Here is a 26,998-nt window from a genome sequence, read left to right as displayed (position 1 = left end):
TTCGGCTGAATTTATGTTGGCACTCATACGGGTACGGAGTACGTGGCGGTATGGGGTACGGATCTGGATAGGTACATGTTTTTTTTTTTAATAAATAACGAGTATTATATTTAAAATATATTTAAGCACAGGAGATTATCTGTTGAAATATAATTTCCTTATAATTATATGTTTGTGCTTTTCTTTTAGCTTTCCTCTTTTAACCAAGAAGGATATTATATTTCAACAAATTAGCAAAACACCTTTATAATTTAGAAAAAAAAATAATCTACGAAGAAACTAAGATATTGGGAAAATGAAGATTTGTGCGCATTGTAAGAAAGAAATTATGATTTTAGTAATTTATCAACCATTGATGCCGGGTCAAGAAAGAATGAGAATGAGATAGAAATGGTCAAGAAAGAATGAGAATGAGATAGAAATGGTCAAGAAAGAATGAGATAATGAAAGCACCTAACTGAAGTGCATAATTACTTTTGCATTCAGCACTAATCAGATTACAACGAGCCAAGCCAGAAAAGTATGCAGGCCAGAAAAGTGTCTTGAATTTCATATTGAAACTTACAGAAATTGAAAAAACAAAAACAAAAACTTACAAGAAATGTCAGGAGATGGATGCAATCATATTAATGCCATTGATATATCTAGTCAGTATACTCCTCCAGCACTCGTAAAATTTACATTAGAAAGTAACATTTTTTGTTCTTCATTAGAGACGGGCTTACAGGAAAAAACTAAAATAGACTTTAATTTCTAGCATGTTAATGTCAACCAGTTTGCACAGACTATATAGCTTCTATATTACCGAGTTAGTACATTTCAGGCAGACACATAGCTCAATGTGGGTGATGGCATAAAGGGGAAGGTGGTAGTATCAAATTCAACACCATCTGCTTCACCACTCTTTGACATGTCGAGCTTTTGTGAAAATGATACAAGAGAGTCCACGATTTCAGACATTGGAGGTCGGAATTCCTTTACAGGCTGTGTCAAAAATACACGTTTCATTGCAACCCAAAGAATAGGAGTGAGCATAATTTGTAGAACTAACATGGTGTCACACAATCAATTGAATTTATTTTTCTAACTAGTGTTACTTGATATATAAGAGCCAATATGGTCATACCTGAATGCAAAGGGAGATGATATCAACAAAACGAGAAAGAGCTTTGGATGAGAATGTCCTTTTAATTGCCGGATCCACCATATGCTCCAAGCTGTTGCTATCATGAAGCCTTGATGAAGCCCATTTTGCTAGATTTTGCTCTTCCTTTGGCCTAGAACTGTGTTGCAAAGAAAAACAGAAACCATCATTCACAAATCTTGGATGCTACGTATTTTTTTCTTTGAGGGTGGGGGAAGATAGATGAAATTGAAAACATACCTATCGAAAGGTTTTCTTCTAGTTAACAATTCCAGAAGCAACACCCCGAAGGCAAAGACATCACTCTTAGTGCTGCAAATTCCCCGTTGGCCATGATCAGGTGAAGTGTAGCCTGTGTCTGTAATAGCAATCTCAGAAGCCTGTTTTGAACAAACATCATAATCAGTGGCCCACATCCATGGTATAGGTACATTAAATAGGGTTCATTTTGCAACTCTACTAAAATTTAAGCAGCTTTCACCTATACCTAGAAAGTGCAATCACTTAAAAATTATCATAGAGCTTCCCTTTTATTAACAATAAATCACACGAAAGCTAAAACTAACTGTGAAGATTGAGTAAATACAACATTTATCAAACAAAGAGGGCAATCTTTTTGCTGTGGCTTAATTTATAGCTTCAGCTGCAAGACAGTAAACATACATTTGAAAATGAAGCTCGTTCTTGCAAAAACAATTACCCGAATTTTAACTTTAGTGCTTGTCAGTGGTTTCAAAATAGCCAAGCCAGAGTCACAAACACGAGGCTTCAGATTTTCGTCCAGTAGAATATTGGCAGCCTTCAAGTTGCCATGGGCGACAGGAGGGGAGAAAGAGGAGTGCAAATAGCTGTAAAAAATTTCATATGTCACATTTAGGAGTTGAAATAGGAAATAAAAAACTAAAGTAGTAACGTGTAAGTACTAATTATGTAACTTACTTCAGAGCTTGAGCAACACCTAAAGCAATTCGCAGTCGGAGACCCCCAGATAAAGGTTTGTATGCTGCACTGTGTAGAGCATCATCCAGAGTTAAATTTCTGACATAATCGTAAACAAGAAGATGCTGTCCGTGCTCCAAGCAGTAACCTTTCAGTGAAACTATGTTTGGGTGCTTCAGCCGGGAAGCAACACAAACGACATCTAAGAACTTTTCCTCTTCACTGAGAGACAAGCCCGCCATGTGGACATTCTTCACAGCAAACATCTTTCAAAAAGAGCACGAAATGTTAGCAACAATGTTGAAATTTGATGATTTACAATGTTTGAAATCTTTAGAAAAGTAAACCTTGTTATGTGGAAATTCAGCTCTGTAAACGGGGCCAAGAGATCCCTCTCCCAAAAGGTTGTCTTCACTGAAGCTGTTTGTAACCAACTGAACCTCAGCTACGGTGTAAATCTTTGTCCTTCCGGTGATTCTGTCTCTTTCGGATAAACTTCTTCTTGAAGCCTCCCCCATTCTTTTATGGTTCTGGGAAGGTAAGCGCCTTGGATGCAAAAGGGATGCAGCATTGAAAGGTGGGATTTCCAGGCTCTCATTTAATGCAGTAGAAGAGACTTCTATTTCCATTAAAAATGGAGAGGAAAAAAACATCAATTAAAATGGAAATGAGTTTACACATGACAGAACTTGTAAATGCAACAGACTGTATAAATTGAGTGAAAGAAAGGACAGGTAGGTGAGACAATTATGTGAAAATGAACCTTAGGAGTATACATGCTTAGGCGCATAGCTAATTTATCTCACTCACCTAATACCTATTCAATTTTCATTCCTACTAAGTACCCCTGAAGTCTTAGCTGAGTTGTAAAGAAGAAATATCTGAGTGCATATTCAGTAGTTTTAACATTAAATCTGCATATGGAATGAATTACCTTTGGCTGCACTGACAGGATGAGGCGGCGATGAGCTATGGTTGCTTTCAAAGTTCCTCAGTTTCTGTAATTGATTCAAACGGATTGCGATGAAGAGGGCGAATCCAGTTACCAATAATGTTCCTCCACCTACCATAAAAGCTATTCCTCCAGGACCCATACGGTTCTTCTTGTGTTTTCTTACTTTGAGAGGAACAAAGTTCTCGATGGCATTTGCTTGAGTTGTGGGTGGGAGACTAGTATTATGCTCAGTTGGTACACTGTCCATTGGAAATGCCCAGGGAGGAGAGTCGGCCAATGGATAGAACTTATTCCCTCCAATCCTAATTCAGGTAGAGTGCGAATTATAGATGTGTTCATTATAATATATCCAAGAAAGAAAGTGCAGGTGATAAAAAAACTGGTAATACTTATCACTAACCATAAGTTTGGTATGGTCTGAAAATGCTGTGGAATAATGCCGCTAAACAGATTTTCTTGAATGTTCCTGATACAAAAGACAAATTAGCAAATACTAATACTGTATATTTGAAAAACTTTTAGAGATAACCTACAAATCTATGAGTGGAAGCTCAGCCAGGTAGGTGACTGATCCAGAAAATCTGTTATTCTGCAGGAACCTGCAAATAAGTACCACACTATTGATCAAACCAAAATGACCCTGTTAAGGACAAGTCTTGTCTGAGCAAAAAATGAAATACAAATCTAGGAAACAGGGCGAGGGTGTAAGAAGTTAGAAGCTTACAATCTACCAAGACTTGACAAGGAACCAAATGAACTTGGTAGATCTCCAGTGAATTTATTGTATGAAAGGTCCCTGATGAAAGGAAATCACCCTTTGTTAGTTCACCTTAAAATTTGAACAATGTAATCGAAACAACTACATTTTTCTCTCTGAACCTGGCTTTCTCATAACTCCAATTTTCATAGTATAGTTTAGTCTCAGTGCTTAACTTCAGCTAATCTTAAAGCAATTTTATAATTTTTATAGCAGCAGCATTTCTCTGGTGCTTCTAAAGTTTCAATTATCACATATATTCCAACAAAAGCAATCAGGCTTTTGGCTTATTTATATCTCTCGTAGTTTTTACCATTTATCCATACTACTTTTTCCTTTATCGATTATGAAAATTCACAAGGTTTGAATTGGATCAATCTTTTTCCCTTAATGATACAGAAAATTCAAGATTGGTAATGCACAGAAAAATATATCAATGGGAATGGCTTGTGTTTTAAGTGCCTAAAATTTCTTACTCATTGAATAACCTATTTCTTTTATTCAGATTCAAATGCATGCAGGTGCAAAAGATTCTGCAGAAGACATACATTTCCCTGAGATTATCTAAGCCAGTGAACACATTGCCAATGGGTCCATATAAGAAATTGTGGCTCAAATTCCTGCAAGAGAAAAAGTGATTATTTCACACCTCATAGTCATTTGTAAAACTGAAGCACTATATCTCACAAAACAAGCAACCAGTGGACAAAAATCAGTAAGGAAATGACTCACAGATGTCTCAGTTTCTTCATGGTTGGTAAAGAATGAGGGATATTTTGGCTCAAATAGTTGCAAGCCATGTTTCTGCAATAAAGAAGATTCATCAGAAAAACTCACTGCTGAAGACGCTGGGTCACAGGCACAAATAGAATTGACTGATAAAGGAACAAAATGAGCAGAACAATAGGCTTACATATGTGTGGCATTGGGGGGCAAACCATATGGTATCTCACCAACTATGTTGTTAGAACTGACATCCCTAAATAAACCAGAAACAAGTAAATTACATATGTTGACATTGAAACACAACAACTTGAACTATATACACAATTACATACAAATGCTTCAAGCTTTGTAGATTGTGAAGCAAGCCTCCAAGATACCCAGTGAGGTTCAATCCTTGAATTTTGCTGCATAAAGACAAAAGCAGGTAATTAACAGGTTCATTAATTAGTGGCCTAAATCACAATGATCTGAATATGAATATTGATTGGTCTACTCTACACTAGAGAGTTATTAGTTTCATTACAGGTGTATAACTGATGACCCAGAACATGCTACTCCTGTCCAAGACTCCACACAAGGATCACTACCATTCCATCCAAGAAGCTCCAGTGGGTAGTTCAAGGTTCTGTATAGGTCCTGGAGAGCAGTCACTGCTCATAAAAACAAAAAATTACAAGAAATTGATTCGTAGTTTCAAAAATCAAACACTTTTCGACTGAATTGATTCAAAGAAATTCCCAAGTATATCTATCACATTCACACACTTCAACAACCGATAAACACAGATACGAACCTATATAATCAATTTTCAACTACTCATATCATCATATTTAAGAAAAGATTACAGAGTTTTTCGAATTACCGTCTGGGGAATCAGTAACTGCAGAAATCCGAGAAATCGAAGTTGCCAAGAAGACAACAACGAAGATGAAACTGGCATAAGCGTAGTTAGAAACCATGTCTTTTTTCAATTTTCCTTTCCAAAACTTGCTTTGAATTCTGATTTTCTGAACCCTAATTTCCTCAGCGTTCTCCGATTGCAAATGCGAAGAAGAATTGAAACCTAACGAATTGAATGTGAATTGAAAAGATCAGTGAAAAGAAGATGAAGACAAAATGAAATTCAAGATTGAAAAATTGTGAAGCTGTGTGTGCATGATCGAGGAATGAACGAGTGAAATGTACCTGATTCTTCGTTTTCGCATGCTCGCTGTGACTCTGTGAGTGAGAATGGTGTTCTTTCTTCAACTGTTGGAACTTTGAACACTGCAGAGTTGCAGAGGAGAGAGAGAGAGAAAGAGATTCTGGTAATGTGGGGTCCACGCAACTGAGTTCGTTAGGGTTAGTTCATTTTGGCGGGCAATGGACAGGTGTAGAAGTCACGTGCACAGCATTCCCGGTTACTCTGAGTAGTGAGTAGTATAACAATTAACAAAAAGTCAAAATATTTCAAAACAAAAAAGTCATTTACATTTAAAATAAATTTCATAATTATTTAAAATGGCTTTATTATTTATATCTTCATTTTATTTATTTTTTTGAAATTAATTTGCCTGTTTAAGCATTTTTGCGTAATCTTTGACCGTCTAAGCCTAAACAAAGATTGTCTATGTTGTTATTTTAGCGGATGAAACTGTTCGTAATGTGAAATCCCGCCTAAAACTGTGGTTGTGGATTCAAATTTACTAACGTACAAAATTGTTGCTAATTTTAAATCTTGCTTAAACAATGATGGCTTGGATCGATAGAAACAAATGTATAACCATTCCACCCTTCCTAATCAAATCTTCCTATGCCCCGCCAAGTTATTGGCCGATGTCAATTTCAAGTTTTTGAATTACTGATGGCTTTGGTCTCTGACTTGGTCGTAACTAATCTTGCAAAAAAAATTATTTACCGCCCAAACTACCACAATTATTTACCTTTTTGAAAGTCAAATTTAGGTTTATGTCAAGGTTAATTAGTGCTAGAGAGTCAAGGTCTCAAGGCTAAAAATATTAATTTATTGGTTGGTTATCAGGTTGGTTTGGATTTAGTTTGTTTGAACCTCGAGAACCGAACCATACATATTGGATTAGAGAAAAATACTCTCGATCTTACCCGCAAACCCAAACCAACCAAAAAATTAGTATTTGGATTGGGTTTGGGTCGACACGATTATTGTGCACTCCTACTAAAATTTATTTATAATTTTTTTTAGTAAAAAATTTATCTATAATTAACAACAAATGGAGTAACACTAGTAAGATTATTGTTTCAAAAATAATTTTGTACTTATTTTTCAAATTGAAAATTCATATATGATTATTGTTCATACCTCTTAATTCATATGATTTTTTTTACAAATAGTTATCTTGTCCATTACAGGAATTTTTTTGTAGATTCCTAACAATTCCTATTCCTAATATTGACCAAAATTCATGGATAACATCTTTTCAACATATATTCATTTGTCAAGTTTTAATATATTTTTTCTATCAATATATATCTATTCAAAACAAAAATCTGGTCTTGGACTTTTTTGTTGGGCCCAAGTGAAGGAACTACGTGGGCTGGTTGAGACCCATCGTGAGTTGCACACGTTCATCACCCGCCTGTGTGTCTTTCCAAGCCCATAGTGGCAATGCCATTGCTCACCATGGCTGAATCAGCGACGAACGGGCAGAGCAACGACGGAGCACAGGGAAACGAAGAACAAGATGATGACTACATGGCTGATCTCTCTCTCTTTCTTCCTTCCGAAGCTCTTCACCCTCCGAAATCTTCATCCCAAATGGTAACTCTCTTCATTTCCCGTCTTGCAATTAGTTTCTTCTGTTTAAGAGATCAAGAGATTCATGACCTCGCAATTCAGTCTGCAAATTTGAGCTTAGGTTTAAGTTTTGATGAAAAACATAGTGCTTGATGTTCAAGGGAGATAATTTAATTTGATTTTTATTTGCAGAAACCTATGATGCATGTGTATATTAGATTTTAGTCTCTTTTTTTATCTGCAAATTAGTCTGTTTTGCTTGCAATTCTGCATAGACCAAGCATATCAGCTCTATTCTCTGAAAAAAAAAAAATAAGAGTGAGTGAGTACTTAGAATTAGTCCTCAAAAGATGCACACTGCACAGGATATCAATAAACATAAAATTAGGGATCAAATTGATGTCCAAAGATGCTTTGAGTGACTAAACTAATGTCTATTTTTAAACTTTGGAAGGAGGAATTTGAGTATTTAGTCCAAAAGTGAAGCATGGTTACTGGGTTCTTCAACCTCAGACAAGTTTCAATTAGTAAATGAACTTCAAATAAGAGTTATTTTGTTTACCTTTACCTTTTCAAAGATTTATCCTGTTTTTTTAAACTCTTGTATTAAGAAAATGAATGGGAACATTATGAGATGCGTACATGGCTTTAGCCTTTAACATAACAATTTACAGGAACAATACAATTAGAAAGTGATAAGCTGGTAACTCCCTTTATGCAGGTTCCTAACAAGAATGATCCTTTAGTCAACTCTTCAAAGAGCAAGTTGAAAACTCTTAATTGGCAAGAACGTAGAAAGCTTGAAAGAGAACGAAAGCAACAAGTGGAGGATGAACAAACAATAGCGAAAGTGGAAGCTCCAATACCACAATCAAACATTGGGTTTAAAATGCTCAAACAGATGGGTTATACTCCAGGTTCTGCCCTCGGCAAGCAAGGCTCGGGCAGGGCTGAACCAGTGGGGATTGAAATTCGACGGTCACGAGCAGGTATAGGGTTAGAAGATCCCCACAAGGAGAAGAGAAAAAAGGAAGAAATCATGTATGAAAAAAAAAGGAGGAACGAGCAGGACTTAATGGAAGAATTTGGGACAAGGCTGAAGTCAAGATGGCAGAGTAGGAGAATTATAGTTAATTTCAACAAGGCAAAGGCTGCCCTTGACCAATTGGAGAATAGGGAAGTTGAGGAGCCACCAAAGAATGAGGATGATGCAGAGGGTGAAGAAGAAGAAGAGGAAGAAATAACAGAAGAGGTGTGAAACGTCATATATTTTTCCCTCAAAATTCTGGTATTCATTTAAGTTGCATGCTAAAATAAAATCAAGTTTTTAGGTGCTTTATGTGTTCATTATTTATAGTTTTTTCATGTTTACTTATTCAGGAATGATTGCAGTTCATCTATTTTTTTTTTTCACAAGCATAGTCTTATTGAAATTACTTAATCAATGTTTGTATTGGTTGTGAGTTGTGACATTGATGATGACTTTGTAATGGATGCAGGGCTTGCACGATGTTTTGATGAAACTGAGGGATGAGTTTGACTATTGCCTCTTTTGTGGATGCAAAGTAAGTAAACCCAAGATTGATCTATATGTGTTTCGGTGTTTAGTTGTAACTCAAAACTGTTTTCAGATGGTTTTAAAGGATGGAATTGCTTATCCAATACCAATTAAGAATCCTCTAACTTCATTTTTGGATTGTGTATTTTTTCTCTCCTTATTTCTTCAGTATGAATCAAGGGATGCCCTTTTGTCCAACTGCCCCGGAACTGATGAAGATGACCACTAAATTGAAAGACTCTGATGTGGATTACAGTGGATATCTTCTTTTTCTCAAGCACGTCCGGTTAGCTGAAAATGCATATTGCAATGGAGTAATATAGAACTCGTTTAAATGCAAAACATAGAGCTCTTATTGGAGCTTATCTAGTGTATTTTTTTTCTCGTAGATAAGCTCCAATAATCCAGACGGGCTCATAATCTCACATCAGGTGGGTGATTGTGCCTCAAGTCATTCTCGTAGTTTTTCTCTGTCTTGACTGAACTATCCTTACAATTCTACTTGGCTGTTGCTTGATCTTCAAGCTGAGGGACATAGTGCCTTACCTATTGCAAGGTAAAAAATTGTAGCAAGGCATTCTACCACTCATTTCAACCCCATTTTTTCGTTATTGAAATTCACGTGAGATTCAATAGATTACATGGGGTCTGACTTTCAATTATGTTTTGTAAAAAGTGTAAGATATTGTTTTACTATCATCCTCTTGAAGGATCTGTGTGGGTAGATGATGGTGTTTGGAAAGTTTTCAGTTCATATTAGAAATTTTCGTAGTAATTTCTCGTCATTTTTCAAGTTTTAGATCGTGGACATGTAAAATGTTTGTGACCAGCAATTCAGTTCTCAACTTGATGCATTCGTTGTCATTAGATGTGGTAAAATGAAGTATGTACCCCTCAACAATCAAATAGAACGAAAATAAAATTACAGAGGATTTGGTAATGAATGAGAAGCTTCTTTAAATTGAATCAACTATACTATTAATCTAATGCAAAGACTATTCATTGTTGTTATTAACAGTCTCTATGAACTTAACATCAAAATTTTCAAAATAACAATTCATTGTAGAATGTATTGGGAAGCATGAGGATTTCTTCCTATGGGTCCCAGCGTCCCGTTCTCAACTGCAGTGCAAACAATTCAGGCCAAGTCATTGTGGGATCTCCATCTTCATCTTCTTCCTCTAATTCAGACTCATTTCCTTCGGTATTTTCAACCACCTCATTCTTGCCTCCATTCTCAAGATGACTTTTTGGTACTTGGCAAATATCCTTCTCCAACCAAACTTTATTATCATTAATAATAATGTCCTACAAAATATAAGGCAAGAGAGAATGAATGATCAATATACATACATTGGTTAAAACACTATGAATGAGCACAATTTTTTTTTTATTTAATTATAAAATATCTAATTTAATAACATATGTAAATGAAATTCATTATAACTCTAAAATCTAAATTAATTAAAATTCAAGACAAATCCTAATTAAATACTTAAATTTAATCATATTTTTCTCCCTAAAGTCAACCTCTGACAAAATTGCAACATTTCAATCAATATCATAAATAATACTATACCTTTATATTGTCTCCATTCTCTGGATGGGCTCTTAGTTCTTCGCAACTATCTTTCTCCAATGAAACTTCATTATTGTTATTAATAATGTTCTGCAAAATATAGTGTAGAGACCAGTGTTTAGTATAATCAATATCTATAGATTGTACTCCCTCCGTTCCTGATCTTTTGTTGTTTAAGGTTATGCACATTGTTTAAGAGTGCAATCATTGATATATTTGTTGACATAAGCACCCCTATTTAATGTTCTCTTATAGTGAAGAGAGAGAATTATAGTTATTGGTTAAGAAATTTGTTATGATTTTGATTGGTGAAAATAAGAGGTGGTAGGTGAGAGGTATAGTATTAAATGAGGGTATATATGGAATAAATTGAGAAAAAATGCATTGGATTTGTAAAACAACAAAAGTTTTGGAATTTAGGTCAAAAGTTAAAACAACAAAAGATTAGGAACGGAGGGAGTATTAAGAATCATTGAAATCTAAAACACTATAAAGACAAAGTCATTTTAAAACTTCTGTTAAATAGTAATTATTGACAGTTTTACTGTAAGCTCTGACATGTGTTGATCATCACAAATTACTTGCAAGAAAAACAAATCAGTATAATTAGGACTTTTTAGACCAAACTGAATACAGGGAAAGGTAAATAAGGATTTGGGATTTTGGATAGACCAGTAGAGGAATAATATAAAAAAATAAAATATGAAATCCTAAAATAAATAATTATAATAATAACATAGCCAATCCTAAATACAATTCACAGTAACTAAATTTTAAACATGAAAAAAATTCATGAAAACTCCATAATTGAAAATCAATCCTTTCAGAATCACTCAGTCGTAATTAATAAAGCAACATAATTTGTAAAAAAAAATTAACATGGAACTTACAGATTCAGATTCTGGGGTAGCTCCATGTTCAAGAACCATGATCTTCCTTTTCTTGTCATTAACCCTCGTCTTCCTCTCTTCAGTCTCTTGTTGGCTTGTACTTCCCTTCCGACTCTTCTTAGGTTTAATATTACGTGCCAAATTCTTTCTAAATCTACATAGAACCTGATTATTGGCCTGCAATTAAGCAATCAACATGGATACAATAAGTTAGTGTCAAAATTAATTTAAAACATTCAAAAGCCTAAGCTAATAGGTGATCAGATTTTACTAATCATGCAAGAACACAGTATAATGGAGCATAGGGCATGGTACTTACTGAAGAATCAGGGAGCAAAGACGAGTCAAGACTGTACTCATGCATGATCCATCTTCCATCTTCTTCAGTGCCACTCTTCTCAAACCGAAAACGTTTCTTCATGCCGAGGGGTTTGCTGTGGCGGTCATTAGGAGCCAGTATGATCTTGCCAACATCTTCACATTCCCATGTACCCAACCCAATGGTGCGAACCGAGCGTGCGCGAGCACCGGTCTTCTTCTTTAGCGTGGTGAAGAAGTAAAGGTCCTTTCCACCGTATGAGTTGGAGTCTCCGAATTGTTCCCAAATCTCCCATGGGTTTTGCTCACCGTACAAGTCACATTCAAGAATGGTGGCGTTTTCAGGCAAGGGTTTACCGAGAACCTTGTTGTAGAGGAACAATTGGAGGAGTTCATCATCTGTGGGCTTGAACTCATTTCTTGAAAGTAAACTAGCAGGAGCCATTGAGTAAAAATTTTCTTTTGAAATTTTGAGACATAATCCGGAACAAAGTAAAATTTATATTGGGAAAACTGTTGTGTTTTTTTAAGGCCGTTGTAAATCTTCTAAACATTTTCACAATCTTTGATATCGATTATATATATTCTATCTTCTGGTAAAAAAAGATTACATATATATATATCCTATCTTTTTTTGATTTTCTGTAATCGAATTGTTGTGAATAACTAAATCCAACGGTCAATTCTTGAACTCAAGAAAATAAAAAGATTTTATAAAAATTACTGATGGTTTTCGCAATTTACCGTATCATTACTATTTCAAAGGGAATTCGGGAGGATACTGAGAAGGACTGTGATAAGTCCAATATCTTGAGAAGTAATTCATAATTTTTTCAATTGAACCTAATGTGTTCGTTTAATAAAAAAATTAAAACACTAGTTTGAAAATAAAACTATTTCTTACTAGTGTTTCTTACCCGTGCGTTGCACGGTGAATTTTGTTCTTATTATTTAGATATGTATATTCATATTAAAATTGATATACTAAAAATTTCCAATTTTTTTACCTTTTAAAATTAAGAGACTAAAAAAATGTGAACACAACACAAAACAAAACCACAACGAATATCACACAATCTTCAAACTTTCACAAAACTTTTACTAAATTTTCACCTAAAATTATTTTAAAAGTTACGAAAAAAATACATAAGTTATATAAAATTTATTTTTTTATTAGATTTAACAATGAAGGTACTTTCTTGTTAAAATATATTTAACTCCTATAATAATTTGTACAAAAAAATTAAAATGGACTATACGATTATGTAGTAAAAATTTAACATCAAACTATATTATATTATGTTTTTCTTGTAAGCAAAAAAAAAAAAATCCGTTGAAATCTTATTAACATTTATTTTTGTGTAGAAGTATTTTCATGTAAAACATTCCTCCTATATATAAAAGCTTTTAAGCTCTTTATAATACATTTAGCCCCCAACAGAAAAAACTAAACTCATGAACCGTTACCCAAATGGACATTGAAATACCAACCTTGCCAAGCCTCAAAGAAGTAACACTTTGTCACAAATAGAAAAATTCAGAATAGTAAAGCAGTCGTAGTATGCTCCCTTTACTTGCTCTAGTGCTCAAGTGATAGCTGAGTGCATACTGTTTGCATCTAAATTATACATAAAAGACTCTTAAAAACAACTACTTAATTCTCCATTATGAAGAATATACATTACATCAGAACCTAATTATTATTTGTCAGTGACATAAGTGTCGAAAATAATAGTATTAATAATGGAAATTTCGAATGGTGTGGATAAGGATTAAAAAGTCCAATCTCATAAGAAAGAAAAATCTTCATTTAAATCATCCACAAACACTCACAAATTCTACACAGTACTTAACATCATATGCAAATTTTGTTTTCACTCCAACCAGAGTCTGTTCTTTGGCTCTGTGCCTTTCACCCGCATCATATGAAAAAGCACTTCATGAAGTAAGAAGGTATCACATTCTGAATTTAAATCGTTAAAATATTTATTTCTAATTAAAAAATCAAATGAAACTTGCTTCCAAATCAGCAGCAATCCTAGGTGTTATTCCTGTTTGTTGACCAACTTTAACATGAATTAATATGAACTCATGCTAATTCAAATGAAACTTGCTTCCAAATCAGCAGCTTCCTGCCGTCTCTGCATTCTAAGTCACAGAAATTCAAGAATTCATGAAATGAGATAATAGACATGTTAGAGTAGGATAGACTAAAGACCACCAAACATAATAACAATATGTGCAACATCAATCTAGCTATGATAGTGCAAAGATAGCAATCAAATTTGCAGATAGATATGAAAGCCAAAGAAAGAATGAATTGAAGCCACTTTTTGGCTATGGCCTTCCAGTGGTTTTCATAACCAATCAGATCTATTTGCAAGGGGAAACTAATCACATGCTACTAAAGAAGATGAATGGAAGAAAACCCCTCTAGCAATTTTAGACCCATTATATTTGTTGAACGGCTAAAAAAACTCTTTGCTTTATGCAGCACTGTTGTTGAAAGTATAATAACCAAATCAAAAACAGATGCTGATACTAAATCATAATGTGATAATTACACACTCATGCAAGCAAGACTTCCAATCACACTAAAGTTTGATTAATTGAACCATAGTAGAACAATGATTAATTATAAAATCTAATATTGCCTTCGAAAAGTAACTTTTAATATATGTAATGATGATAGATAGATGTAGAATTGATGAACTAAGTCAGTAAAACTATATATGCATCACAGTTGTGCAACACTAAACGTAACACACAATCTCTATCTCTTATCTGGTGAATATATACATATAATGGACTGAGAAAAACCTCCATGAGTACTGGTCTCACATGTTTCATGGCTTACTTGAAATGAGAGCAAGATAAGATCTTGAGTCATCAATCATGTTTCATCGTCAGCTAGCTGAGCATCAGAGAGTGTAGTCAGAAAGAGGTATGCACCTCATTGTCATTCTATACCTACAGATAAATTCATGTCAAATGTTTTCAGGGAAGGCAAGGAAATCAATTTATTGTTAGAACATTGGTTTAGGCGTTTAGCATATAAGAAAGGATAGCACCAGTTTTAAAAGCCTAACCTCAATAGAAAATTCAATAAAAATACCATAAAAATTAATTAATACTCTAAAAATAAATCAAAAATAAATTAAGATAAAATCAAGTAATAAACAACCTAAATCCTAATCAAATCTAAAATTTAAAAATGTATTTTTTATGAGAATTAACCTAAGAATGACACGTGGAATTTTTTTTATGAGAATGACACGTTACTAAGAATTAACGTGAGAGTGACATGTCATTAAATCAGTCTGATGAAAGTTCTTCTTTTTTAATATACTAGTGTTTTTTACCCGCGCGTTGCACGAGGAATATGTCTATCGTATTTGATACATCAATTGATACATTGATTATTAAAAATATATTAAACAACGGATGAAATAGAAGAGTTAGAAATCCTAAGCAAAGTGGATATAAAGATTTCTCTTATAAGTCTGATCCAAATCAACAGGAACTCGTTTCACATTCTTCGTGAATATGAAGACAATAGCACAAATCATAGATATAAGGAATTGACAACATATTAAACAAAAACATATCAATTGAATTGACTTAGATCTCCAAATCCCAATCTTGGCGGGTTTTTTTATTAGTAGAGTATGACCTACATCACCAAAGTTCATTTTTTATAACCAATAAATATGTGTGTATGTCCATGACCCTTATTTTTTGGCACCGTTATCTTATCAAATCCATCAGTGTGAGTACAAAAACAACACACTCACCAGCCTATACAATGAGTAGTAAATGCTATACAATTAATAAGTAACAAAAAATAATTAATCTTTAAGGTTATGTGCTAACAGTCTATTGGAGATTAAGCTTCACATGTCACTGCACCTTCCCCACTTGAAGAATCTCAATCTTCCAAGAAAATTCACTTACAATCATTAATAGAGATGTATCTCATTTGGTAGTACACAAAACCTGCATATAACAATAAAATCCATGAAAATCATTTCCTTAGAGATCATTTGTTTAAATCTCAAGATTTATTCCCTTGTTGGGAGTCCTCATTTGAAATTCAAGTAAAAAATATTAGAAACTGAGTAAAAAAATATAGAATATTAAGCAAAAATTAGTAACAGTCTTTTTCAGCTTGTTTAGTACAGAAAATTCATTAGTTAACTTTTAAAACAAATCTATTTCCGGTTAACAATGAGATTGTTTACAACTTTGACTTGTTTAGTCTATTTCCGGTTAACAATCTCATTTATTGCAGCGAAGGGTGCAAACGTTATAGTGAAGGGGGTAAAACAACAAATCTAGGTTTAGACTACCATAACCCTTATCACGACACAGTCAGATACTGCAACACAATAAATCACTGGACTAATCATAATAATCATGGGAAAGAAATCTTGTAAGAACTCAAATAAAAAATGTAAGTCCATTAGAAAGTCAGGGGAAGAGCTAAAATTACCTCTTGAAGAGTAGCTCAAATCCAGCAAGTGGAAGCATGCAAGACATTGCTATCATCGTTAGAAAATCAAGGGGAAGAGCTCCCATCTTTTTTATGTTTGAAATCAAATCGAATGAGTATCCAAAGTGAGAGAGTCAAATATAGTGCCAATCACTCCAAGGAAAAATAGAGGTTGGTACATGATGAGCTTTATAAAAATGTTTAGTATCATCCACAGGTTCTAAACTGTACTGATATGCTTTTAGAAAAACTTAAAGATATTTCATGGTAGATAGACTAAATCATCTCTAAAAAGGCATCTTTAATGGGTTCCCACCCATTTGATTGCCTATTTATGTCTATCATATGATATTAATATAATGTGTCACAAAGTTTGCCCGTATTCAATAGTCAAAGTGATGTTATGAAAAACAAATATTGATAGGAAGTTAGTCCTATTCTGAATGGCTATAGACGGATAAAATAGAATATTGGCTCATGCTTCAATAAACAGAGTGTATGTAATGAAAATCTTGTCGACCAGAAATTGTAAATCAGCATATTCCATAACTGTAAATGCTTACTCATGAATTTATACTGACCATTCATGTCATTTAATGGCCACCCGTGTAATCCTTCCATGCATCTTTCACAAATAAATCTAAAATTTAGAAACGTAATAAATAAAGATAGATAAAAACTACAAAAATCTAGCAAATCAAAATAAAAACTCATAAAATCCTGAATTAATTAAAAATCCAAAAATTCAATAAAAATTAATTAATACTCTAAAAATAAATCAAAAATAAATTAAGATAAAATCAAGAAATAAAAAACCTGAATCCTAATCAAATCTAAAATTTAAAAATCTAGAAGGACTCTGTTAAATATCTGTTAAGATTTAGTTTATTATTAATCTAACAAAGAGATAAAAAAAAACTAAATCTATCTAAACATATCTCTATTTAAATAGATATTATCACTATTTAAATAGATACTATAATTTTTTTTGTAGTATCTACAAGTACAATATATTCAAATCATCCTGAATTTCAAATAATAATATATATTCTCATGATCTACAATATAAAAATAAAATACGTAGTGCTGAGATTATAATTCATTAAAAATTAATAAATACCGTATTAGATTGGTTTAGAAATGGGTATGATACGCAAATAAATAATTACAAATTAAATAAATATTGATTTGTTATTTAAACCATCATTATTAGTTTTATTTTGATTTTTTCAAAATCATTTTTTTTATTTTCTAAATCAAATATATATTGATTTTTTTTTAATTTACAACATCAGTATTTTTAATTTTTAACTTTTCAATTTTTTTTATTTTGTATATATTTTAAGTAATTCAAATTTTAATTCAAAAATAATTAAAATTTTAAAATTAATATTCCCTATAATTTTTATAACAATATAAAAAAATTCAAAAAAATACATAATAGAAATTTCGAAAAAGATATAGAAATTTCAGTATTTTAAAATCATGTTTTTATTTTCAAAATCAAATAGATATTGAACTTTTTTTAATATACAACAAAAACATATAAAATACGAAATATGTATTATATGTGATGTCTTTTTTATAATATACAACAAAAACATAGAAAATACGAAATATGTATTATATGTAATGCTTGGAATCTTTTTTAGTTAATTGGATATCAAGTTTAAATTTATAAGTTAAAATAAGATAAAATAATAAGATAAATTAAGATAAAATCAAGAAATAAACAACCTAAATCATAATCAAATCTAAAATTTAAAAAGGTAATAAATAAAGATAGATAAAAACTATCAAAATCTGGCAAATCACAATAAAAACTCATAAAATCCTGAATTAATTAAAAATCCGAAAGTTCAATAAAAATACAATAAAAATTAATTAATACTCTAAAATTAAATAATAAGATAAATTAATATAAAATCATGAAATAAACAACCTAAATCCTAATCAAATCTAAAATTTAATAATGTGTTTTTTTATGAGAACTAACCTGAGAATGACACGTGGAATTTTTTTTATGAGAATTAACGTGAGAATGACACGTCACTAAGAATTAACGTGGGAATGACACGTTACTAAATCAGCCTGATGGGAGTTCTTCTTTTCTAATATATATTGATGATATTGATATTGATATTGATATTGATATTGATTGATTGATATTGATATTGATTGCATAAGTAAATAAATTATTTTAACATGCACACTAATTCGTAATTAGATTGCTTGCTCGCTAAAATGATTACTCTCTACCTCTCTCCCAATTTATTAATCACATTCACTTAATTTTCGAGGATTAAAGAAAGTAGTTACTATAAAAATAAAATATTAAGTTTCCTAGATTACCCATGAATTTTATAAGAAAGTCTCCTTTCTTTTGACATTTACTTAATTTAAGCAAACATTAGGCTTTTATTTTGTATTCCTCCTATATGATCCAATACTCACCTATTTGTCTCCATTATTACTGGTATCGATGAAGTTAATATCAATATTTTCCAATAACAAGTCCTTGCAGAATGTATTAGGAAGCATGTTGATTTCTTCCTCTTCGATCGAGCATCCCAATCTCAACTGCATTGCAAATAACTCTGGCCAAGACATGGTGAAATCTCCATCTGCAGTGATAGTTTTAACCACCTCGGTCTTGTCTCTACTTTCTGTATAGATTTTTGGTACTTGGGAAATATCTTCACCCAAGGAAATTTTATTATCATTATTCTTTTTGTCCTGCAAAATAGAATATAAGTGAATGAGACTTAAGAATAAGATGAATGATAAAATACGAGATTGTCTAATGGATGCAAGTAAAGTTTGGGTTAAATTGAACTAGTCATATATGGACCAATGATATTAAAGATAAATAAGCTATAAATTTCGCATTTTTTCACTTTATTTTAAATATCACTGGTTTACATACGACTAGGATGATTTAACTAAAACTTTGTCTGAGTCAATATAAACTTTCTAAAGTCAATTTATTGTAAAAAATAATTTAATTACCATGCACCGACAATTAATTAGAATCCATTAGTAATTAATTTTTAATTTAAAAATATTTTTAAAATAAAAAAGGGACATATGTGATTGGAGGCACGATTCTTTGCACTATAAATTGAATTTTAATAGCATAATTATATACCTCCATGTTGTCTCTACTCTCTTGATGACATTTTGGTTCTTTGAAAATATATTTCCCAAGCAAAATTTTATTATCATAATTATTTATGTCTTGTAAAATGGAATGTAAGAAAACAATGCTTAAGATGAATGAGAAATATATATATATATATATATATTGTATTTTTTTACATCGAAAAGATAAATTGCACGCTGCGGAATCGATCATTGGACCTCCTTCTACCCAACTCATATGTTCCTAACTCTTACCACTTGAGCTATCCTACGAGCACATATATGTTGTATTTAGAATCATTAAAATATAAGGGCATTGTTATTCGGACCCCCCCCCCCACCCCTATTTAGACCGAAGGAAATTTTTGAAACCCGAAAGTACCCCTTTCGAACGCACCCTTGTAGTGCGTTTCCCTCGCACCTGCCCACTGAGCGACGTAGACGCTCCTTCAATATGCGTTGCAGGCGCATGTTGAAGGTGCGATTAATTAAGGTCAGAGTTGATGTCCAGTGTCTGACTATACATAGGAGAGACACATATGCACCCTTAGTGAAGTGCGTTAGTCGCGCAGTTACAAAGAGCGTGATATGAGTCGCTGTTTTCAAATATGTTACCATCGCACCCTGAGCGTGCGTGGTGGACGCAGTTCCGTAGTGCGAGTTTTTACAGAAACTTGACAGAGACAAGAACTCCAACAGAAACATAAACTACTTCAACACAACAGAAACATAAACTAAGATTATATTACATCTGTCATTGTTACATTAATAAACTTCATGTTAATTCTTACAGTATAATCTGACAACGACGATGGCGGTGGCGACGTTCGTGATGGTGTTGGGTGAGGACGACAGCAGCGGTGGCGTGGGTGGTGGAGGCGGTGGCCGGCAACAATGTGGGAAGTAGAGAGTGGGTTTGGAAGAAGAAAGAGTATGTGGTGAGAGGGGGGTGAGGGGGGGGGTTCAACAAAGCATTAGGAAGAAGGTGAGGATGAAGGGAGGGGTATTTTTCAAATTTTTTTTTTCATTAAGGGTATTTTAGACATTTCCCATATTTTTGGGGGTCTAAATAGGGGTGGGGGATCTGAATAACAATTCTCATATAAAACATTTTTTTTTGTACATCGAAAAGATAAATTGCACCCGCATGAGATTGATCCCATGACCTCCCCACCCAACCCACATGTCTCATAGCTCTTACCACTTGAGCTATCATTTAAGGACTAAAATATTATGAAGACACATGATTATTTTTTAATATTAAAAATAATATTATGATATATTGATATGAAATTTACGATAATTCAAAAAAAAAAATTCAGATAAATCATAGTTAAATACTTTTTTACGGTAAAAAAAAATAGTTAAATACTTTTTCTTGACGGGCCATAGTTAAATACTTAATGTTAATCAAATGTAAACTTCCTAAAGTTAACCTCTTATCAAAGATGTTTCAAAAAAAAGCCTCTTATCAAAGATTACATTTCATCATTTTCTGAATTTCCAAAAAAAATTCATCATCTTCTCAAAATATGATTTAAAATATAGCAACGTCATAAATAATCTAAATATTCTGAAATATATATCTAGTTATTAATGTTCAAAAAAATATCTAGTTATTAATTATCATAAAATTTATAAATAAAAATAATATTTCTAAAATCCCAAATATAGTTCACATCAAAAACATTGATCGAGTATCTTTGTGTTTCCTAAAAATGAAAATTTTCAGGAAAATTGAACGTTCCACCATTGAAATCAACACTTAAAGAATCACCCATCCTCCTAATCAATAATTCTTAATTGTAAAATATATAACACAGTACGTACAGATTCCGTGGTAGCTGCAAGTTCTAGAGCCAATGTCCTCCTTTTCGTAGTGTCTGTCATATTTTGTTTGCTCGTACTTCTTTTACGAGTATTATTTCCAAAATTCTTTCTAAATCTACATAGAACATGATTTACGGCCTACAAGCGACAAGGATACAATAATTTAGATTTTTTTGGTACAAACAATAATTTAGTTTATAATAGAAGGTCAACATTGAGAATATTATAGGGTTTAATATGTTTTGATTCCTACACCATAGTGACTTATTGATTTTGGTCGGAATTTTTTTCTTTCAAATGTAGAGTTCCTTGGAGGGACTATAACCAACATTCAAGAATTAAAAATATAATTTTGAGAACTGAAAATTATTGAAATAACTTTTTCTTTAGATATTGCTCCTCTCGAGAACCAGTGCATATTTAATTTCATAAACTGAGGATATATTTCGAAGAATATTTTTTAAAGGATCAAAATCAATGACTGGTCATTTTGTAGAGACTAATATTAAACCCAAAATATTGTTGTGAATCAACTATTTAAAAGCTTAAGTTGTTTTGTTTTGCTTAGCTTTTCTTTTCCTTTGGCTTTCTATTTGTTCTTGTTGTTATGTTTTTGCTCTTCTTTTTCTCACTTGGGAGAGTTTGTTCCCAAGCTTCTTGACTTTGCTTCTATATTTATATATCTATTTCTCCTTTCAAAAAAAAAAAGAATTCTTTTGCCAATAAATCAAACTTAGTTAATTCAGATATTATGCTATGAACAAACTGTCTCAATAGCTATTATGTGATTTACTGAAAATTATTACATGATATAAACAAGGCATTATCAACTAACTATTGAATCATAATGGAGCGTAGTGCACTTACTGAAGAATCGGTGAGCAAAGACGAGTCAAGGCTGTATTCATGCATGTTCCACTTACCATCTTCAATAGTGCCACTCTTCTCAAACCGAAAACGTTTCTTCATTCCAAGGAGTTTGTTATGAGCTACTACAATCTTACCAGCACCTTCACTTTCCCATGAACCCAACCCTATGGTGCGAACTGAGCGCGCGCTAGCACCGAGCTTCTTCTTCAGTTTAGTGAAGAAGTAAAGGTCCTTACCACCATACGAGTTGGAGTCTCCAAACTCTTCCCAAATCTCCCATGGGTTCGTTTCTCCGTATAAGTCATATTCAAGAATGTTGGCATTGTCAGGCAAAGGCTTACCGTGGACCTTGTTGTAAAGGAACAATTGAAGGAGTTCATCATCTGTGGGATTGAACTCCTTTCTTGAAACTGAACTACTAGTAGCAGTCATTCAGTATAATTTTCTTGTAGAATATGACTACTACAAATCTTCTATATAGTTTCCTATTTTGAGATATAATCGATATCAATTAGATATAATCCTATCTTTTCGTGATTTTATGTGTTTGTGTCTTAATTAATTTCCAATTGCCAGAATTCTGCAAGATAATAAGATCAATCAATATATATTAGAAAAGAAGAACTTCTATCAGGCTCATTTGGTTTTTTTTTCCGTCTTCATATTGTAATTAATTGTAGAGTGCTATAGTGACTTAAATTGGTTAATTATCACACGTGTTAATCTCTAATTCAAATTGACATTCAAACATTAATGACGCACAACAGCCTCCACTAATCTTCGTGCTACAACTTTATTTTTATTTTTGAAAAGCTAAGTTTATAGGTATTGGGCAAAAAATCTAGACACCATGATCAATTTTTACTAGGCTAACTCCTCCCTCCATGATGAAGTTTTGGTTTTTTTTTTCCTTTTCCGTCTTCATACTGTAATTAATTGTAGAGTGCTAAAGTGGCTTAAATTGATCAATTATCACACGTGTTAATCTCTAATTCAAATTGACATTCAAACATTAATGACGCACAACAGCCTCCACTAATCTTCGTGCTACAGCTTTATTTTTATTTTTGAAAAGCTAAGTTTAGTTTTTGGATTTTCGCTCATGATTGAGTACTCTTTTTCCTCTTTAGGGTTTTTCCCACTGAGTTTTTCCTAGGGAGGTTTTAACGAGGCTCTCTCATAAGTCGCTTTTGATCCCAAAATAGCACTCGGGGCTTCTAGGGCCATTAGCTTCTGTGGCTTGGTTAGGGATTCTCTTCTTGTATTGACTTATCTATATCTACATGAGATGATTGTTCTCATGATTGATTTCAATGATCAATATAAGTTTCTTTGCTCTCAAAAAAAAGTTTATAGGTATTGGGCAAAAAATCTAGACACCTTGATCAATTTACTACGCTAACTCCTCTCTCCATGATGAAGTTTTGGTTTGTTTTTCCGTCTACATATTGTAATTAATTGTAGAATGCTAAAGTGACTTAAATTGGTTAATTATCACACGTGTTAATCTCTAATTCAAATTGACATTCAAACATTAATGACGCACAACAGCCTCACTACTACAGAAATGACTTTTCGCCACGCCCCAATTGCCACGGTTATAGGCGGAACCGTGGCAAAAGGTCAGTTGCCACGGTTATACACGGAACCGTGGCAAAATGGGGAAATATTTTATTATTATTTTTAGGAACCGTGGCAATAGGATATGTTTTTTTCGAAACCCCAGCAAATTAACAATCTGGCTCCACTCCAATTTTTTTTCCCTCCCACACGCACTCTCCACCCCAGCAGAACCCTAACCCTCGATGAGAGTGGCAAAGACTCACCTGAGAACAATGTTGAAGATTACACTGCACCGGCACTAACGAAATCATCTTTCTCCTCACGATTTCCCTCTTCTCCTCCGCGAACACGATTTCCCTTTTCTCCTCCGCCTCACTTCAGTTCAAGAACACGTACGAGAACACGATTTCCCTCTCTTCCTCTTCCTCTCGTTCTCAATGATCTCCCTCTCGCTTCGTCGTTCACACTAGCTGTTCGCCGTCACGCCGTCTCCGTTCTCCGTCACCGTTCTCACTGCAAGTACCATCCACAGGTACCTTTCTCATCTCCCTCTTGTTATGTCGTTCCTTGCAAGATTGTAGAACAATCAAAATTATAGCAGTGATTGGTATCTCTACATGTACAATCTATGAAGTTGCAGTCAGTTAGTCATGAATAGTTGTCAAAATTGCAATAATGAAAACAAAATTGAATCACGTAATTGGGGTTTCACCCTCCAATGTTTTTATGTTTTTCAGATTGAACTGGTTTGCCTTGCCTAGCCTTGTGCTGTTGTGTTTCATTGCTCAGATTGGAGTATGGAAACAACATCTGAGGACTGGATCTATGTGTTTATTCCCCTGCATTTTTTGCTTGTAACTGCTGTTTTGAGAATCTGTCATGTATTTCCCCCTGCACTCTCTAGTGATGTCTGCTGTCATGTAGTCTTAGAGGGGTAGGCTTTTCTTTTTTAGCAGCAGACTTAGGGACATCTTGGAGTGATAACTTGTAAATATGCTCTGAAGAACTCCTTATTCTCCTTTTGCAACTCTTTCCACACTGCAGAAAAGGAATTTTAATAAGTTCACACAGTAATGTTGCAGAAGAAACCCAAAGTGCAACATATAGACTTAGTGAGATATTTAAAGAAGAAACTCAGAGTGATGAAAAGATTAGGACCTGTAACTGTTACAAGTGGTTTAATCCCTGAATGTTCTGCCAGTGCCTTTATGCATTGGTCTTGACTCATGTGAAACAGCATGCATCTTTCTATGAGATTTTGAACCTGCATTATTTTACATGCATGAGGGTTTATATATAGATTATTATATTCAAATCAAGACAACACTCATATAATACTCTTTAAAGGGGAATCAGGTAGATATATTACCATCCTAATATAGCTATATGGGTGTGTCACATTGTGTTATCCACATATATCTAGAGTGAAATCCAAATGATAGATTCACCTCATCTTCAAAGAGATAAGAGGTGTGGCTTTCGTTCCCCCCACACTCTATATATGTCACTCTTTTTCTGTTTTTTCTTTTACTTAAAGACTGAATTTTGTGTGCTGATTTACTTAAAAACTGCTGTTTTGAGAATGTGTCATGTATTTCCCCCTGCACTCTCTAGTGATGTCTGCTGTCATGTAGTCTAAGAGGGGTAGGCTTTTCTTTTTTAGCAGCAGACTTAGGAACATCTTGTAAGTCTTTGCTGGCCCTGTTTTTTGCAAGATAGTGTGTAGGTTTTTTTATTTCAGTTCCTCACTCACTCAATCCTCATTGTTCTTCTTCAATTAGGATGTTTGATTTTTGATCCTCTCTCACTCAATACTCATTATGCTTGAAGACTGAATAAAAGTTTAAGGCTGCTGTGATAGTATAAATAAAACACTGAATAAAATTTGCAAGCCTTCTAGCCTACTGTACATTTGGGGTCAACCATCAAAGCCAATATGTTTCGGATACAATTATGGCAAATGCACACCCAAACCAATTATATCTTGCACCGATCAATATAGGGTGAGAAATATTGGATGAAATTTGTAAATATTAATTCATAGTTACTTGATTAATTTATATGAAGCTTAGTTACTTCATTTTTTATTTGGTAATTTAACATGTCTTGCTTATAGGAGACATTGGGTGTTGGTTGTGATCAATGCCACTACAGGGACCTTATTTTACTTGGATCCTATACATGGTAGTTTGAAACAACGCAAAGTCATGAAAGAGATGTTTGATAAGTAAGCACATATAGATCTATCATGCTATGTTAGAAATGCTATTCAACATATTTAATCATGAGTTTTTCATTCAATTTGTTAGCGCAATGATGATCTACCGTGCTAATTGCAATGACAAGAGGATTACATGGTCCAAAGCCAAATGGAATACGATAAAGGTATGTATATTTACATTACAGAAATCAATTAGATCTACCAAATCACTTATATAAATTTATATTTGTTTTTTGTAGTGCCCTGCTCAAACTAATGAAATAGATTGTGGGTACTATGTACTAAGCTTTCTAAAGGAGATAATCGCGCACAAAAAATCTACAATTCCACAAGCGGTATGGAACTTTGACTAACTTTCTTGATTTTTCCTATTTTTTAGTGTGACTCTAAATTTATTTACTTTTACCATTATTTTGCAGTACTTCTCTGATTATCAACTAAATGAAATTAAAGAAGAGTGGGCTACTTATGTGTTAAAGAATTTTGCCTAGTGTGGACTGCCAAGCTTTGGTGATTTCAAGTAGTGGCCGGGGGTCAAGCTGCTGTTTTTTCATCAATAAAAGAGGCTGATGATGAGTCAACCTCATTGCTGTTTGTTGTTGTTCCAGCTGCATGTTTTGTCATTATTAATTCATGCTTTGAACTGATGTAGCTTATTTGGTTTAAGTTCTTGAGAGAGTGTGTTCTCAACAACAATTAGTATTTTTAGACAAATTTGTTAAGTGACATGGGTTTTAGTAATGTTTTGTTGTTGGCACATTTGAGTAATTATCTTCTAGAATATGTTAATGTTATTCTGAACATGAGATTTTATGTAATTTATTTCTTAAAAAATGTACTGCAATTTATGCATAGAACAGGTCAAATAAAAAAAAAATCTGGATGTTGCAATTTCTAATTTCCCAGACCAGGTGAACCACATATTGCCACGGTTATAACCGTGGCAATAGAGTCTACATATTGCCACGGTTAGGCACTGGACCGTGGCAATAAGGTCTCTATTGCCACGGTTGAGCGCGTAGCCGTGGCCATATGTGTACCCTATTGCCACGGTTAAGTACGTAACCGTGGCCATATGTGGACTCTATTGCCACGGTTAAGTACGTAACCGTGGCCATATGTGTACTCTATTGCCACGGTTACACTTGATGACCTGTGGCAATAGGCTAACCAATTGACACGGTTCAACCTTGAACCGTGGCAATAGAGCAATTGCCACGCTCGCTATCGCCACGGTTAAATCGTGGCTAAAGGGCGTGCGGA

The 26,998-nt window shown here is 33.4% G+C and overlaps 5 protein-coding genes across 6 annotated transcripts; 1 reads left to right on the top strand and 4 right to left on the bottom strand.

Moving 5' to 3' along the window:
- Positions 1-531: 531 nt before the first annotated feature.
- Positions 532-5,822, bottom strand: LOC130718648 (protein STRUBBELIG-RECEPTOR FAMILY 2). Its single transcript, XM_057569269.1, has 17 exons — positions 5,707-5,822; positions 5,384-5,584; positions 5,045-5,171; positions 4,854-4,925; positions 4,709-4,774; positions 4,528-4,599; positions 4,344-4,415; positions 3,763-3,834; positions 3,572-3,637; positions 3,439-3,504; positions 3,018-3,340; positions 2,431-2,702; positions 2,084-2,349; positions 1,845-1,992; positions 1,385-1,524; positions 1,127-1,283; positions 532-984 (listed from the first exon to the last, which is right to left on the bottom strand). Exons 2-17 carry the CDS (start codon positions 5,478-5,480, stop codon positions 820-822), a joined length of 2,181 nt encoding a protein of 726 aa, XP_057425252.1. The 5' UTR covers positions 5,481-5,584; positions 5,707-5,822; the 3' UTR covers positions 532-819.
- A 1,299-nt stretch (positions 5,823-7,121) lies between these two features.
- Positions 7,122-9,630, top strand: LOC130720921 (uncharacterized). 2 transcript variants are annotated; one of them, XR_009013290.1, is made up of 4 exons: positions 7,122-7,297; positions 7,995-8,561; positions 8,773-8,838; positions 9,001-9,055. XR_009013290.1 is itself a non-coding variant. In XM_057571629.1 (4 exons), the coding sequence occupies exons 1-4, from the start codon at positions 7,145-7,147 to the stop codon at positions 9,058-9,060; spliced, it is 810 nt and encodes a 269-aa protein (XP_057427612.1). In that variant the 5' UTR covers positions 7,122-7,144; the 3' UTR covers positions 9,061-9,630. The 2 variants fall into 2 exon arrangements, 1 of the variants encoding a protein (XP_057427612.1); XM_057571629.1 differs by having other exon boundaries at positions 7,995-8,525; positions 9,001-9,630.
- Positions 9,631-9,926: 296 nt separating this feature from the next.
- On the bottom strand, positions 9,927-12,063 carry LOC130719480 (NAC domain-containing protein 41-like). Its single transcript, XM_057570106.1, has 4 exons — positions 11,620-12,063; positions 11,301-11,477; positions 10,411-10,500; positions 9,927-10,139 (listed from the first exon to the last, which is right to left on the bottom strand). Exons 1-4 carry the CDS (start codon positions 12,061-12,063, stop codon positions 9,927-9,929), a joined length of 924 nt encoding a protein of 307 aa, XP_057426089.1.
- A 6,501-nt stretch (positions 12,064-18,564) lies between these two features.
- On the bottom strand, positions 18,565-22,383 carry LOC130719479 (NAC transcription factor 32-like). The gene is made up of 4 exons (XM_057570105.1): positions 21,949-22,383; positions 21,082-21,219; positions 19,867-19,959; positions 18,565-18,846 (listed from the first exon to the last, which is right to left on the bottom strand). The coding sequence occupies exons 1-4, from the start codon at positions 22,381-22,383 to the stop codon at positions 18,565-18,567; spliced, it is 948 nt and encodes a 315-aa protein (XP_057426088.1).
- Positions 22,384-24,361: 1,978 nt separating this feature from the next.
- Positions 24,362-24,961, bottom strand: LOC130718295 (uncharacterized). The gene is made up of 2 exons (XM_057568846.1): positions 24,673-24,961; positions 24,362-24,552 (listed from the first exon to the last, which is right to left on the bottom strand). The coding sequence occupies exons 1-2, from the start codon at positions 24,782-24,784 to the stop codon at positions 24,476-24,478; spliced, it is 189 nt and encodes a 62-aa protein (XP_057424829.1). The 5' UTR covers positions 24,785-24,961; the 3' UTR covers positions 24,362-24,475.
- Between the last annotated feature and the right edge of the window lie 2,037 nt (positions 24,962-26,998).

This window comes from Lotus japonicus, chromosome 5, assembly GCF_012489685.1.
Source record: "Lotus japonicus ecotype B-129 chromosome 5, LjGifu_v1.2".
Classification (NCBI taxonomy): domain Eukaryota; kingdom Viridiplantae; phylum Streptophyta; class Magnoliopsida; order Fabales; family Fabaceae; genus Lotus; species Lotus japonicus.
The sequence above is the reverse complement of the archived record's forward strand: the minus strand, read 5'-3'. Positions and strand labels throughout refer to the sequence as shown.

What these genes read in the sequence shown, in the direction of transcription:
- LOC130718648 (XM_057569269.1), bottom strand. Translation starts at nt 5,480, where the DNA reads ATGGTTTCTAACTACGCTTATGCCAGTTTCATCTTCGTTGTTGTCTTC. An exon ending in TTGTCAAGTCTTGGTAGATT is followed by an intron (nt 3,638 to 3,762) that starts GTAAGCTTCTAA and finishes ACTTATTTGCAG; the next exon opens with GTTCCTGCAGAATAACAGAT. An exon ending in AGAAGAAAACCTTTCGATAG is followed by an intron (nt 1,284 to 1,384) that starts GTATGTTTTCAA and finishes TTTGCAACACAG; the next exon opens with TTCTAGGCCAAAGGAAGAGC.
- LOC130719479 (XM_057570105.1), bottom strand. Translation starts at nt 22,383, where the DNA reads ATGACTGCTACTAGTAGTTCAGTTTCAAGAAAGGAGTTCAATCCCACA. An exon ending in CTTTGCTCACCGATTCTTCA is followed by an intron (nt 21,220 to 21,948) that starts GTAAGTGCACTA and finishes TGTCGCTTGTAG; the next exon opens with GCCGTAAATCATGTTCTATG. An exon ending in TTGCAGCTACCACGGAATCT is followed by an intron (nt 19,960 to 21,081) that starts GTACGTACTGTG and finishes GTGTTGAAGTAG; the next exon opens with TTTATGTTTCTGTTGGAGTT.
- LOC130719480 (XM_057570106.1), bottom strand. Translation starts at nt 12,063, where the DNA reads ATGGCTCCTGCTAGTTTACTTTCAAGAAATGAGTTCAAGCCCACAGAT. An exon ending in CTTTGCTCCCTGATTCTTCA is followed by an intron (nt 11,478 to 11,619) that starts GTAAGTACCATG and finishes GCTTAATTGCAG; the next exon opens with GCCAATAATCAGGTTCTATG. An exon ending in AGAATGGAGACAATATAAAG is followed by an intron (nt 10,140 to 10,410) that starts GTATAGTATTAT and finishes TATATTTTGTAG; the next exon opens with GACATTATTATTAATGATAA.
- LOC130720921 (XM_057571629.1), top strand. Translation starts at nt 7,145, where the DNA reads ATGCCATTGCTCACCATGGCTGAATCAGCGACGAACGGGCAGAGCAAC. An exon ending in AGGAAGAAATAACAGAAGAG is followed by an intron (nt 8,526 to 8,772) that starts GTGTGAAACGTC and finishes TAATGGATGCAG; the next exon opens with GGCTTGCACGATGTTTTGAT. An exon ending in GCCTCTTTTGTGGATGCAAA is followed by an intron (nt 8,839 to 9,000) that starts GTAAGTAAACCC and finishes TTATTTCTTCAG; the next exon opens with TATGAATCAAGGGATGCCCT.
- LOC130718295 (XM_057568846.1), bottom strand. Translation starts at nt 24,784, where the DNA reads ATGCAGGTTCAAAATCTCATAGAAAGATGCATGCTGTTTCACATGAGT. An exon ending in ACCACTTGTAACAGTTACAG is followed by an intron (nt 24,553 to 24,672) that starts GTCCTAATCTTT and finishes CCTTTTCTGCAG; the next exon opens with TGTGGAAAGAGTTGCAAAAG.